Source organism: Natator depressus, chromosome 2, assembly GCF_965152275.1.
Source record: "Natator depressus isolate rNatDep1 chromosome 2, rNatDep2.hap1, whole genome shotgun sequence".
NCBI classification, from domain to species: Eukaryota; Metazoa; Chordata; order Testudines; family Cheloniidae; genus Natator; species Natator depressus.
The window spans coordinates 262106102-262121856 of NC_134235.1; the positions used below are offsets into that span (position 1 = coordinate 262106102).

The 15755-nt window shown below is 46.9% G+C and overlaps 1 protein-coding gene across 1 annotated transcript; it reads right to left on the minus strand.

Moving 5' to 3' along the window:
- Positions 1 to 1739: 1739 nt before the first annotated feature.
- On the minus strand, positions 1740 to 13539 carry LOC141981945 (uncharacterized). Its single transcript, XM_074943562.1, has 2 exons — positions 13443 to 13539; positions 1740 to 5536 (listed from the first exon to the last, which is right to left on the minus strand). Exons 1-2 carry the CDS (start codon positions 13537 to 13539, stop codon positions 1740 to 1742), a joined length of 3894 nt encoding a protein of 1297 aa, XP_074799663.1.
- Between the last annotated feature and the right edge of the window lie 2216 nt (positions 13540 to 15755).

Genomic DNA, 15755 nt, shown 5'->3' on the forward strand with positions numbered 1-15755 from the left:
TGGCATGCAGGCAGCCTGCCCTTTATTTTTGTGGGCCAAACCCTTAGCCTGAGGCCCTGGGCTGCAGCCCCTAAAGCCCTTCGTTAATCCGGCCCTGGAAGAGACCTAGACTGGAGTAGGGCAAAAGAGTTGTACGGGAGTGGGTGGGAGGAGAAACGTAGACTGCGGACGCAAATGCAGCAGAAGTGATTTTGCAGGGGCAGCTGGAAGGGAAGAACTAGAAGCAGGAGAGAACTTTGAGGCCCCTAAAAAATCTTTTTGGGCCACGCCTAAGTTGGAGGGAGCAGATATGAGGAACTGAAAACAAGTGAGAAAAAGGAGAAAGAGAAAACAAAAGAACATGCTGCAAAATGCAGGAGGACATGGGATACGAGAGAAAGGAAGCCAGCAAAAAATAAGGAAAGATTTGGAGTGTCAGGGAAGGTAAATCCCAAAAAGAAGGTGAACTAGAGCAGCTGTGTAGCTTAAAAAAAAAAGTGGTACCTATTGGGAGAAACCAGCAGGGCCTTGGAGGGGCAGAGCCTTGCACTGGAATGACCGTCACATATTCTGAGATTCTGAAAAACTCTCAAACTATATTTCAGGTTTGCTAAATCAAAGACAGTTCACGAATATTTTCCTCTGCGTAGAAACCTCTCTCTTATCATTCAGTTTTTGAAAATAAAAACCTGTTTCTTTATCCAGAGGGAAGCCTGGACTCTGTAGGGAACAAAGGAACCCTCATCAAAGTCAGAAGTGGGGGGCCTATCTGTGTTACAGAGATTGGCCAAGATTTTGAAACAGGTAGGTGCCTAAAGTTAAGCACCAGAGTATCTGAGCACCCAGTTTTTAATGTGGTGAGGATAAATACACCTCTGTGAAGCAGAGAAGTGCTATTATCTCTGTTATACAGGTGGGGAACTGAGGCACAGAGAGACTAAAGCTCAGATCCTCAAAAGTATTTGGGTCCTAAGTTCCACTGAAATCAATGGTCACCATGAAATCAATGGAAGTTAGGAGTCTAAATACCTTTGAGGATCTGGGCCTAAGGAACTTGCCGAAGGTCACACAGGGAGTCTGTTGCAGAGCTGGGAATTGAACCCAGTTCTCCCAAGTCCCAGACTAGTGTTTTAAAATGAGTGGCCTGATTTTCAAGTTGGGAGAGACAGCTATTCCCATTGACGTCTATGGGAGCTGTTGGAAGTGCTGCATTTTTCAAGCATTTAAAAGAGACTTTGATCCGCTGGAACTCATCCTGGGAACGAGTGGAGAACTGAAAATGGATCTTGTTCTAACTTAGTGGAAAGAAAAGGAGTACTTGTGGCACCTTAGAGACTAACCAATTAGTTAGTCTCTAAGGTGCCACAAGTCCTCCTTTTCTTTTTGCAAATACAGACTAACACGGCTGCTACTCTGAAACCTAACTTAGTGCAGATTCACTAAGGATGAACTTGGCTCTGTGGCCTTGGCCAAAAAAATGCATCCACTTTCTGGTTCAGATATGAATTTCAGATTTAAAGGTTGGGTTGAGGTTTCTTAAAGTTCCCGTTTGTGTATCAATTTAAAGATGAAATGATTGATTTCCCCCTTACCCTGCACCTTGTGGTGTTTACACGTGTGCAGAGTGGATTCCATTCTGACCTGGCTGCAGTTGACATACAATTTGAACCCACTATGCAGATCTGTAAGTGACAACACAAGGTGCAATGCAATGGAGAATCAGGTCTGAAAAATGTAATAAGCTCTAAATATTATCATCATTATTTAAACAAGTGTTTTACTGCATCAAACATTCGTTGAAATCTAGATCGCTTTTGACTACGCTTCTTATATATTTCCAACTCTGCGGGCAGCAATTCCTCGTTATTGGCGGTCTTGGTTTTTATCACAGCTGTTTCTCTCACTTTACTCAGTGATTTTATGTGTTCCTGGTACCCAGGCTTTGCTTCCTGTTCTTCTGACATGATCATCCGGTCAATGTAGTCCGGAGTGGACAGCGGGTTTGGTTTTAAGGCAATTTCTTGCAGGCGTTGGAGGCTGAGAGATGATCTCTCAATAAGCTCTAGCACTATATCTTCTACTTCTGTGTAGTCCAGAAAAAGCTGCTCAAATATCTTCTCAGTCGTCATCACCTCACCCGATGCCTTCTCGTACTTTTCCTTCAGTTGTGTATAGGTCTGTTTCTCTTTTACTACCTTATAATCCCACCTGTACTTTTGATTGAAGTGAACATTCCACGGACATTTACCTGGGCAAACAGTGCAGCGTCCAGACTTGTCCATTGCAGAACACCTGTTCTTCTGTTTGTCATCAGCAAGACCACAGGGATAGTGGCACGTGTAATGACAAGTCTGACAGTTTGTTAAATAATCTTTAATAACCTCTAGTTTCACTGGCACTGTTTTCCCGACCTCATACTCAAAGTCTTTATTGGCCTCCATATCCCCCTGATGCTGTTCCAGAGCTCGCTGCGTCTGTCTCAGCTCTTCTAGCTTTGTCAGGCCAGCTCTGATTTGCGGCTGCAGCCCTTGCACGGCCGTCTCCAGCTCCTTCCGCTCTCTGAGAACTTCCTTTGTCAATGTTAAACTTTTTGTTTCTAAATTACCTAGAGACTCAAAAAATGTCTTCATGCTCATGGCTCCCATTTGCCAGAACATTGCATCGAAATTACACCTGCCCTCGTCAGCTCCAGCATTGCTCGCAAACAGAGCAGAGTTATTGAATTTGAAATGAATGGGCATGCCCTCAGCATTTTTGGAACATGGCACATCAGACTCCTTAATGGCCTCCAGAACAGGGGGCGCCTGTCCGTCCGCGAAGGTGATCAGGATTTGTATATTGTCTTTTATGTCCTTCCCAAAAATGGAGAGCACGGAGTCAAACACGTACCTCTGGGCACGTGTCAAACGAGCTAGAGAGGCCTGAACTACAAAGCAGACGGCATCTATGTGATCAACGGCCCCGGGGGTGGAGAAAAACTCTCGGATCTGCCTTGTTATCTCTGTGTCATGATCTATCCCTCTGGTGTCGCCAAATCCCGGGGTGTCTATTATAGTCAGGGAGTAGGGGACCCGTAAGTCCTCTTTGCAATTGATCTCGTAGGCTGTCACTTCAGATGTCTGGCTCTGGGCTTGGCTTCTGTTTGTAATTTCATGAATTAGTTTGAACCTGAATTCCTCTTCCCATTGCACACCCAGGACATAGTTGATCATTCCATTGATGAGTGTAGTTTTTCCTGACCCAGTTGCTCCCAGAACCATAATGACTTTGTTAGTGATCTGTAGGTTTTCCTTTCCCAGCCTGTTCTTTATGTAAGATGCATTAGGACCTAATGGTGTTGTCTCTAATGGAAGGGTATAAATTGACAGGGGCCCTTCTGTTATCAGAGACCCTCGTTTCACAAAATTGTGTGTTATTGTCTGTGATTTTGTTGGTGATGTTGGAGGTTGCTTGTCTCTTGTCACAGGACTTTCCTTAAGGGAATGATTTGGCTGCTTCTTTGATACCTTCCCCTTTGGTGTTGAAATCAGCATCTCCTCACTTGGGTCGCTCACAGCCCCATCTGCACACACAACCGACACTCGAAATTTGTAGGGTGTCTGAGGCATCAATCCATCAATGGTACAGAACTCTGTTCTCTCTCCAGTCCTTCGTTCCAGCCATTTGACTTTCTCTTTATGATTTGTACGGCCAGCCTGCTTTTTATATTCCACCTTATACTCCTTTATAACAACTCCATCTCCAATAATATTTGGACACTCCCAGGTGAGGGTGATGGCAGATGATTCTAAAGTATCTGTTACTGGCTTTCCAGGGGGGTTGGTAGGGGGAAGAGTCTTCACAGGATCACTCACGTCACTGCTCTCGCTGAGCCCTGGTTTGCTCACTGCAGCATATCGGAACTGGTACTCGGTGTTTGGACGGAGCCCCGTTACTGTGAATGTCTCTTGTTTATCATTTGTATCCACAGCCGTCCAGTTCTCCTGCCCTACCATTCTGTGCTCCACCCGATAGCCAGTTATCTCCTTTCTCCCAAAGGCTGCTGGTTTAAATGTGAGCTGCACATGGTCATGTCTGACTCCATCTGTCAGGAGAGAAAGAGGCTTCGATGGAAGTTCGTAGTTAGTGCTGACCAGGTCTCCATTTTCATAGAGGTAAATTGAAGCTCCAGGATTGTCCTCATCTGGGACCGAGGCCACAATGAATCGAGTTTTCCCATGAGATTTATTGACCCGGGCAAAGTCTGAAATGGATTTTGCAGATTTTCGGGCTTTTTGGTTTCTCTCTTTGTCCTCAAACCACAGTTTGGATTTCTCACTGACAGAACTGGCTGATGCAGGATCTTGGGTATTCTTCATAAACTGGGTCTGAAGGCAGAGTTTTAAATCTGATAAATATGGCTCCTCTTCGTGTAATGAAGTGAACATAAAGGCGACGACAAAGTCATTCATGGGGTCAAGTACTATTTCATCCAGTTTATTCCGGGAGGACACCACTTCCACATCCTCTAGGACAGAAAGATAGGAATTGATGAAAGTCATTTCTCGTTCCTTTTTATCCAGAAATTCATTGAGTTGCTGGGTGTTGAACGGTGATTGGTTTTTGTAGGTTAAAATGTCCACCAGGGCCCCTTCCTCTTTTCCACCTCCACGGATGGAGGGTAAGATTCCTGCTAGCTGTTTCTGGAAAGTCTGTCTGTGTTGCTTACACAGATCTTTGAATTGCTGGATTTTCCTCTTGATTTCGGGGAAGGTTGAGGCAATTGGATTCTTCCCCGCGTCATTACATCGCATCTCTAATTCTGTCAGCTGCTCCAGGGCGGTTTGAACATCAAAGATCAGTTCTGTGCTGATCTCACGCACCAGCCGAGCAGCTTTGGAATCCAGCTTGGTCAGCGGGTACAGCCAGACTCTCACTGGCACGGCCTTCTCCCCCTGGGCGCCCAGCAGCTTGGGGAGGGTGGAGTATGTTTTCATGGCATCTTGGTAAGTAGATGGATTGTTCTCAAGAGCAAAGTCACCATAAAACTTACAACTAAGTTTTTCAGCTTGTTTTTTTTCCGTGTCATCCATTTTGAGAGCTCCTTCCCCTTCGATGGAAACCTGGGGTATCTTTTTAATGATAACCTGGAGTTTTCCCTGTATCTCTTGTATGTTCTCAGATGAAGAAATGTCCTGATCAAAGACAAAGAAAGCCTGTGCCCCGTACAGCACAGCCGTGACCACGTGGGTGGCCGTGGCTTGGTCAAACACGTCAGGGTAGGAGATATTATGGTACCCTAAATGGCTCATAGTCAGCTGCTTAAACTGTGTTGTAGTTGAGTACTGGAGAGAAACACGGGCTTGATGTTTTGATGTCTTGGTATCACTTAAATATTCTGCAGATCCACCCACTTCCACCAGGCCAAGCAGGAAACTGGCCTTCAGCGATGCTGTGACACTGAGGGCAGAGGCCTTGTCTTCCGTGGTGTCAGATGCAACAATCTGAAATTCAGTCTTGGATTGTGGTTTTGCATCTACATCATTTTGAAGTGTCTCCAGGTCCCATAAAGTGATGCCTAGAATAGTACAGACAGACACACGGTCAATGGCAGAGAGGGTAAGAAACCTTTCTGTTCTGTAACTGCCAGACATTTTCTCACATTAAAATAAGAGCGGAATGGCCCCGAACAAAGTGTCTGATCTGGTAACATGCTTCACCCACTGTGTCTGTGTGAGAATAAACATAGATTAGCATTCATTCATTGATAAGTCTAACATAAACGCCCACACCCTGACTATGCAAAGTTATGATTAAAATGACATTTTTATGTTAGCCTGCTGCACCTAGGGCAGTTTCAGCAGCTGATAATGAGATTGTTACGTGTACATGCACTTATAAGAACGGCCAGACTGGGTCAGATGAAAGGTCCATCGAGCCCAGTATCCTGTCTTCCGACAGTGGCCAGTGCCAGGTGCCCCAGAGGGAATGAGCAGAACAAGGAATCATCAAGTGATCCTTTCCCTGTTGCTCATCCCCAGCTTCTGGCAAACGGAGGTGAGGGACACCATCCCTGCCCATCCTGGCTAACAGCCATTAAGGGATCTATCCTCCATGAATTTATCTAGTTCTTTTTTGAACCCTGTTATAGTCTTGGGCTTCACAACATCCCCTGGCAAAAAGTTCCACAGATTGACTGTAGATTTCAAAAGTTTATGGTAAACTAAATTGTGTTTGTAATTGAGCTTAGTTTTGGTTATGTTTGTAGCTAGACATGCCCACGCTCTCACTTCTTTTGTCTGCCTATTGCTGTAACATGCAGTAAGATTTCTGCAGACAGCTAGCTCTGTGTGGCATGCGATGCACTTGGCATTAGCTTTGTTTATCACCAATCCCTTTCTCCCTTCCTGATGAACTCACAGAGAAATACACACACGTGCTAGAACTCTCACCTCTTTGTGGTGTGTCTCAGACAGCAGAGAACCTGCACGAGGAACCAACAGTTACGTTCTGGTAGCTCTGTCTACCAAAGTTTGTTATTTTATAAAATGAGGTATCAAAAAATACACGGTCCGGAAGAGTCTGATACACAAATAACAGGACCCTGTGCCTAAAGGAGAAAGGGCTCCTTTGGAGCTGGGGACTGCAAGATGCATCCCCATCTGGATCACCATGTTCACATTCAGTCACAGCACAAGTCGTAACTGACTTCAGTGAGGCTTAAAGTCACATGCATGTGCAAGTACCTTCCTGAGCAGGGGCCTTAAAGGAGGTTTAGGCACCGGACTGGGCACTTATTCTTGGATCCGTATCATCGTCCTCATGGATCCCAAAGTATCTGTCAAGGTTCCTCCCCCACTCTGAACTCTAGGGTACAGATGTGGGGACCTGCATGAAAACCTCCTAAGCTTACTTTTACCAGCTTAGGTTAAAACTTCCCCAAGGTACAAATTAATTTTATCCTTTGTCCTTGGAATATCCACTGCCACCACCAAACTCTAACTGGGTTTACTGGGAAACGTAGTTTGGACACGTCTTTCCCCCCAAAATCCTCCCAACCCTTGCACCCCACTTCCTGGGAAAGGTTTGGTAAAAATCCTCACCAATTTGCATAGGTGACCACAGACCCAAACCCTTGGATCTGAGAACAATGAAAAAGCAATCAGTTGTCTTACAAGAAGACTTTTAATAGAAATAGAAGTAAAGAAATCACCTCTGTAAAATCAGGATGGTAGATACCTTACAGGGTAATTTGATTCAAAACACAGAGAATCCCTCTAGGCAAAACCTTAAGTTACAAAAAAGACACACAGACAGAAATAGTCATTCTATTCAGCACAATTCTTTTCTCAGCCATTTAAAGAAATCATAATCTAACGCATATCTAGCTAGATTACTTACTAAAAGTTCTAAGACTCCATTCCTGTTCTATCCCCAGCAAAAGCAGCATATAGACAGACACAGACCCTTTGTTTCTCTCCCTCCTCCCAGCTTTTGAAAGTATCTTGTTTCCTTATTGGTCATTTTGGTCAGGTGCCAGCGAGGTTACCTTTAGCTTCTTAACCCTTTACAGGTGAGAGGATTTTTCCTCTGGCCAGGAGGGATTTTAAAAGGGTTTACCCTTCCCTTTATATTTATGACAGTATCCAACAGATTGTACTAGCTCAGGGGTTCTCAAACTTCATTGCACCACAACCCCCTTAAGACAATAAAAATTACTACATGCCCCCAGGAAGGGGGGACCAAAGCCTGAGCCCCGCTGCCCTGGGTGGAGGGGCCAAAGCCCGAGGCACACTGCACCGGACAGGGGGGCCAAAGTCCAGGCAGGGGCTTGTAACCTGAGTCCCGCCCCCAGGGCTTCAGCCCTGGGCCCCAGCAAGTCTAAGCCAGCCCTGGCGACCCCACTTTGGGGTCCCAGCCCACAGTTTGAGAACCGCTGAACTAGCTCCTTCTCCAGTACAATATCTCTAAACTTAAATTTAAAAACCTTTCACATTAAGAATGTGAAGGTTGCAAAGCCAAGCAGTCAAACGTCAGGAAAGCAAATAACTCAGATTAAAAATCTGTTTTGTCGTAGGTTTTCAATGTGTGGCCCCAGGCTTTAGTTACTGGACACTCCTCAAACTCTGCACTGACTACAGAACTGTTTGTTTCCTCCTGGGTGCCCATCACCGTAATATCCAAGTGCTTCAACAACATTCACATGCTTCTCTTTGCAGCACCCCTGGGAGGCAGAGCGGTGTTAATATCCCTATTTTACAGGTGAGGAACTGAGGCACAGAGAGTAAGGACAAACCATCCACTCATTTGGGTGTCTGACTTGAGAAGCCCAGGGCCTGAGTTTTCTTCAGCACTTTTAGTAGTTTTATAGAACTTCATATGTACAAAGCACAGCTCCCACTCACTTCTGCAAATCGAACCAGCCACAGAGGGGAAGGAGAGACACGTCTGCCAGCGGGATTTGCAGCTATTTGCTGTCAGCAAAGACATGTAGGGCCGGATTTTTGAAGGTCTTTAGATGGCTAAACCAGTGGCATAGCTAGGACAGGAAAATGGGGTGGGCCCCAGCTTTGGGTGGGTGGGCAATGACTGGGGGTGGCAGGATGGATGGGGACCCTGGGGAGGGGGGGCAGGAAGGGGAGGGGGCGTAGGAGGGATCTGATGCCCTGGGGAGGGGGGGGCAGGAGGGATGAGGGGCCCGCTTCCCCCCACCTTCAGCAGGCTCTCGGGGCGCACAGGCTGTGGGGCATGCCCATGGGGAAGAGGGGACCCTGCCAGGGCTTGAGTGCCACCCACCTCTCTCAACCCTGGCTTAGTGTCCATCAGCCCGCGGACGCGGCCCCCTTTTGCCAGTGCCGCATGCTGCTGCCTCGGTCTCCGGCCCCAGCGCTAGCCCCGCCCAGACCCGCGCCCATGAGGTATTCCTGCTTTCCCAGGGAGGTGGCTTGGCTGGTAAGGAACTCAGTCATGCAGGGACATGGGACTTGCCCAGGTGACTCCAAAACGCCATTTTGTAGCTGGACTTTGCATAGGAGAGAGGAGGGGGTCTCCACCCACAAGAGAGAGTCTATTTAAACCCTGGGGAGACCCCTCCATTTTGTCTTCAGCTGGCTAAAGAGAGAGCCTCTCCACCCCAAAAGAAACTTGAAAGAAACTGGAACGAAACTTGAAAGAAACTGGAACAAAGGACAGTAACTACAGCGGGTGTGAGTGATTGCTGGACCCAGACTAGAAGTGGAAGATTGGACAAATGACCAGGGAAGAGTATAAAAATATTGCTCAGGCATGCAGTAGTGAAATCAGGAAGGCCAAATCACACCTGGAGGTGCAGCTAGCAAGAGATGTTAAGAATAACAAGAAGGGTTTCTTCAGGTATGTTAGCAACAAGAAGAAAGTCAAGAAAAGTGTGGGCCCCTTACTGAATGAGGGAGGCAATCTAGTGACAGAGGATGTGGAAAAAGCTAATGTACTCAATGCTGTTTTTGCCTCTGTCTCCACGAACAAGGTCAGCTCCCGACTACTGCACTGGGCAGCACAGCATGGGGAGGAGGTGACCAGCCCTCTGTGGAGAAAGAAGTGTTCAGGACTATAAAGAAAAGCTGGACATGCACAAGTCCATGGGGCCGGATGCGTTGCATCCGAGAGTGCTAAAGGAGTTGGCAGATGTGATTGCAGAGCCATTGGCCATTATCTTTGAAAACTCATGGCGATCGGGGGAAGTCCCGGATGACTGGAGAAAGGCTAATGTAGTGCCCATCTTTTAAAAAGGGAGCAAGGAGGATCCTGGGAACTACAGGCCATTCAGCCTCACCTCAGTCCCTGGAAAAATCATGGAGCAGGTCCTCAAGGAATCAATTCTGAAGCACTTAGAGGAGAGGAAAGTGATCAGGAACAGTCAGCATGGATTCACCAAGGGCAAGTCATGCCTACCTAATCTAATTGCCTTCTATGACGAGATAACTGGTTCTGTGGATGAAGGGAAAGCAGTGGACGTGTTGTTCCTTGACATTAGCAAAGCTTTTGACACAGTCTCCCACAGTGTTCTTGCCAGCAAGTTAAAGAAATATGGGCTGGATGAATGGACGATAAGGTGGATAGAAAGCTGGCTAGATTGTCAGGCTCAGTGGGTAGTCATCAATGGCTCCATGTCTAGTTGGCAGCCGGTATCAAGTGGAGTGCCCCAAGGGTCGGTCCTGGGGCCGGTTTTGTTCAATATCTTCATAAATGATCTGGAGGATGGTGTGGATTGCACCCTCAGCAAGTTTGCAGATGACACTAAACTGGGAGGAGTGGTAGATACTCTGGAGGGTAGGGATAGGATACAGAGGGACTTAGACAAATTGGAGGATTGGGCCAAAAGAAATCTGATGAGGTTCAACAAGGACAAGTGCAGAGTCCTGCACTTAGGATGGAAGAATCCCGTGCACCGCGAAAGACTAGGGACTGAATGGCTCAGCAGCAGTTCTGCAGAAAAGGACCTAGGGGTTACAGTGGATGAGAAGCTGGAAATGAGTCAACAGTGTGCCCTTGTTGCCAAGAAGGCCAATGGCATTTTGGGATGTATAAGTAGGGGCATTACCAGCAGATCGAGGGACGTGATCGTTCCCCTCTATTCGACATTGGTGAGGCCTCATCTGGAGTACTGTGTCCAGTTTTGGGCCCCACACTACAAGAAGGATGTGGAAAAATTGGAAAGAGTCCAGCGGAGGGCAACAAAAATGATTAGGGGTCTGGAACACATGACTTATGAGGAGAGGCTGAGGGAACTGGGATTGTTTAGTCTGCAGAAGAGAAGAATGAGGGGGGGATTTGATAGCTGCTTTCAACTACCTGAGAGGTGGTTCCAAAGAGGATGGTTCTAGACTATTCTCAGTGGTAGCAGATGACAGAACAAGGAGTAATGGTCTCAACTTGCAGTGGGGGAGATTTAGGTTGGATATTAGGAAAAACCTTTTCACTAGGAGGGTGGTGAAGCACTGGAATGGGTTACCGAGGGAGGTGGTGGAATTTCCTTCCTTAGAAGTGTTTAAGGTCAGGCTTGACAAAGCCCTGGCTGGGATGATTTAATTGGGGTTGGTCCTGTTTTGAGCAGGGGGTTGGACTAGATGACCTCCTGAGGTCCCTTCCAACCCTGATATTCTATGATTCTATGACACTAGTCTGTAAAAGAGAGCTTACTGGAACTGGTGAGGTTTTTATCTCTATTCAGTTTGATTAGACATAGACTTGCGTGTCTTATTTTATTTTGCTTGGTAATTCACTTTGTTCTGTCTGTTACTACTTGTAACCACTTAAATCACTTTCTGTATTTAATAAAATCATTTTTACTTATTAATTAACCTAGAGTAGGTATTAATACCTGCAGGGAGAGGGGGCAAACAGCTGCGCATCTCTCTCTATCAGTGTTATAGATGGCGAACAATCTATGAGTTTACTCTGGATAAGCTTTATACAGGGTAAAACAGATTTATTCAGGGTTTGGACCCCATTGGGAGTTGGGCATCTGAGCATCAAGGACAGGAACACTTCTGTAAGCTGCTTTCAGTTAAGCCTACAGCTGTTAGGGGACGTGGTTCAGACCTGGCTCTGGGTTTGCAGCAGGCTAGCGGGTCTGGCTCAAACCAGGCAGGGCACTGAAGTACTAAGCTGACTGGGCAGGAAAGCAGGGGCAGAAGTAGTCTTGGCATATCAGTTGGCAGTTCCCAAGGGGGTTTCTGTGATCTGGGATTTTCAGAAGCCTGGTGCATCCTTTTAAAAATCTGGCCCCTGGCGCCTGTGTCCAGTGATCAAACATAAAGAGGGAGAGAGCCAAGAGAGTGCAACATTCAGGCTCTCTTCAGTCCTCCACATTGACTGTGCTTTCCCCACAAGCGCGTCCTGAAGGTCGGGTTCTCTAAGTTCCTGTACACAGCACTCACGGGACCGTAGCCAGAAATGACACAATGAGCAGAAATTAATTCCTGGTAAAGGGGAAACCTCCTTTTGCATGGACTTTACAACGCTGCTGTATTAGTGCAGATACCTTGCAAGTTCAGCAACAGGCGGGTTATGGATTTCAGCAGGGACATGCTGTGTGCGCATGAAGAGAAGAGTTTGCTCTCTTGCCCTGCTGGTTCTCTGCACTGGCTGAAACTCAGTAGTTAGGGAACGGTCCTAAGAGTCAAGTTCAACTCTTGGGTCCACGTGGAATGGGAGCCGCCCAGGGACTGGGACTGCAGTTCCACATGGGAGCGGAGATGCTGGATGTTTGTTCAGCCGCACTAGTGACTCCTGTCGTGCCAAAGGGAGCTCTGCTAAAGGCTCGGCCTGCGAAGAACTGGGGAGGAGGCCGGCACATGGCCATGCATAGGGCAGAGCCAGCGCCCCTGCTGGAGGTCCCGTAGGGTGCACCGTTGGGTGGGAGAGCTCCTCAGGGGACGTTGGGCACTGGAGAAGAGTCAGGGAGAAAGTGGCTGCCTGGCATCCGAGTCAAACAAGATATTTGTTTCAGAGTAACAGCCGTGTTAGTCTGTATTCGCAAAAGGAAAAGGAGTACTTGTGGCACCTTAGAGACTAACCAATTTATTTGAGCATGAGCTTTCGTGAGCTACAGCTCACTTCATCGGTTGCATCCGATGAAGTGAGCTGTAGCTCACAAAAGCTCATGCTCAAATAAATTGGTTAGTCTCTAAGGTGCCACAAGTACTCCTTTTCTTTTTGCAAGATATTTGTGATCTCCCAAAATTAGCCTCCTTGTGCACAGAGCAGCTGTTGGGTGGCTGGAACTGGGGTGGCCTCAAGATAGATGGGGGGTGACCAGTTAAGAGTCCGTCCCAAGACAGGTTATAACTGGGTGCAAAAAAGAATTAGATCAGTTCCTGGAGGACAGGTCCATCAGTGGCTACTAGGCAGATGGTCAAGGATCCAACCCCATGCTCTGGGTGTCCCTAAACCTCTGACTGCCAGAAGCTGGGACTGGATGACAAGGGATGGATCGCTTGATAATTGCCCAGTTCTGTTCATTCCCTCTGGGGCACTGGCATCGGCCATTGTCAGAAGACATGATACTGGGCTAGGTGGACCTTTGGTCTGATCCAGTGCAGCCATGCTTATGTTCTTAGGTTACTAACTGCCAGGGAGGGGACGTTCAGAGTCTCTTGGTTGGTGAGTGGAGATATTAAGGCGCCGCCACATGATAAAAGATCAGGAGAAAATAAACCCTCCCACGTGGGCAGCGGGTAGTTTAATTTAATCAGGCTCACGAGATGTTTTAGCTCTACATGACCTAGAACGAATGGCAGGTCACCAGCCCAAGGCAGGTACCTCCTGCCCCATCCAGTTACTTCAGACCCGGACCCTGGGGAATGTGCGGGGCCATTTCCATAATACCCATAACCAGACCACTCACAGTGCACTTGGCTCATTCTCAGGTATGAAGGGGTTCGGACTGTGACCCTTTCCTCCTCTCACTCCTGAGTTCAGGGGTTACAGCTGGGGGGAATTACCTGGGATGAGGGCATCACTGCGGCAGTCGTACAGCATCCCCAGCTGGAAAGGGCGGCCCAGAGCCGACATCTCAATGGTGTCAGCTGACCTGGCCATGGTTTAACGTCCAAACACTTTCCTCTGTGTTTCACCTGCAAGAAATAACTCGTGTTACACTGAAATCCTCCAGGGGGCAGAGTCAAACGCTTCTCCTTGGCTGAGGACTTCACACCTCTCCGACCAGGAGAGTTTGGTTCATCACACTGGAAGTGTGAGTTTGTGAGCATGGTTCTGTGTCATTTCCTGACACACACTCAGGTGCATTGTACTGAGGGCCCACAAACTGATTCCCAACAGTAACTAGTCCGTGCAGAAGCCTGGCAAAAGGGCTGGTTTCGCTCTTGTGTGTGTCATTTTGATGCTACTGACATGACTGGGGGACTTCAGTGATCTCACTGTCTAGTGTAAATACAGAGCACTGGGCAACAGTGAAGGGAAAGTGTTGGTGAACTCAGCCAGGGCAGGATTGCTGGAAGAAGTGGATTTAAAGGAGAAAGTTGAAGGGGGAGAGAAGGAGATGGTTGGACAGGATAAGGCAGACTGGGGTAGGAGACCATGGCCTGATTTTCCAGTGGTGTCATCACTGATACCCCTACAAAGTGAGTGTGAAACGTTTCCGCTCTGGTCTGGTAGCATTTTAAACCCACAGGTTTCAAAAATGACGCAGGCACCAGGCAGGGGAGACTCAGGATCTAAGCCGTTAGGAACGAAGAAAGCGATAAGAAGAGGGGACTGGGAGGCAGTGTGAGGAGAGATGTAGGCAGGGAAGAGAACAAGCAGGGCCTGGAGGGTGAGGACAAGGGACCTGATTCACTGCAGCTCTGCACGCTGTGGAGACACCAGAGCAAAGTGAGCTGAGAGTGGGTGTGAAATGCTGCCAGTCAGAATGGTTGTGTTTCACACCCACCTTGCACTGGTGTAAGTGACTACACAGGGTGCAGGGCAACACTGAATTGGACCCTGAGCGTTTAAATCACTAATGACGATTTGTCATAATCTTAATACATTGAATTCTGTGCCTGTGCATTTCACACAATGAATCCTGTAGTCCTGCCCACACTACAGGAAATGGTCACCGTATCCAGTAGGTGTGTAGCACAGGAGAAGCTGGGATGGTTTTGTTAGTTGGCCAGGAAACAGAATTTCCAGCCCATGAAAAAATTTGAGTTTTTGAAAAATGTTCTGTCCTGACTCAGGACCAAAAGCCAAAAACTGGAAATTTGTAGTGGGACTAGAAGTCTGATACATTTTGTTTTGGAAATACCTCAATGTTCCAGCTGCCCGGGCTGCTGTTTCAGTGTCCCTAAAACACAATGTATTCCCCAGTATCAGGGGGTTAGCCATGTTAGTCTGTATCCACAAAAACAACGAGGAGTCTGGTGGCACCTTAAAGACTAACAGATTTATTATGCCCAAATAAATCTGTTCGTTTTTAAGATGGCACCAGACTCCTCGTGGTTTTAATGTATTCCCTAGACACACACGGCCACCCAGTAGGTGGAGGGAGACCCTTCGACTAAACTCACACGTTCCTGTGGCAGGTGCTGATCTGTCGAGTCCATCAGAAAAGTTTTGACCAGTTGTAGTTGTGACTTTCCACTCTGCTTTATGAAAATATACTTATGAATATGACATAACTGGAATATGCTTTACGCTAAATACCCCGTCTATGGTATCATTAGAAAGCTTAGAATCTACTGCATGTGTTCATCCTATTTGTATGCATGTCTCATTTTTATATCTGAAGTTAGAAATATAAGATATGAACTTGTATTACTGATGTATTTGACAGATTTCAGAGTAGCAGCCGTGTTAGTCTGTATTCGCAAAAAGAAAAGGAGGACTTGTGGCACCTTAGAGACTAACCAATTTATTTGAGCATAAGCTTTTGTGAGCTACAGCTCACTTCATCGGATGCATAAAGTGGAAAATACAGTGAGGAGATTTATATACACACAGGCCATGAAAAAATGGGGTCACTTTTAGATCAGAAATCGAGTGACCAGAGAGATTGAAGTGTTCTCATTCATAAACCAGTTGGAGAACACTTCAATCTCTCTGGTCACTCGATTTCTGATCTAAAAGTGGCAATTCTTCAACAAAAAAACTTCGAAAACAGATTCCAATGAGAGACTGCTGAATTGGAATTAATTTGCAAATTGGATACAATTAACTTAGGCTTGAATAGAGGCTGGGAGTGGTTGAGTCATTATACTAAGTGAAGCTATTTCCCCATGTTTATTCCTTCCCCCCCCCACCCCCCCACTGTTCCT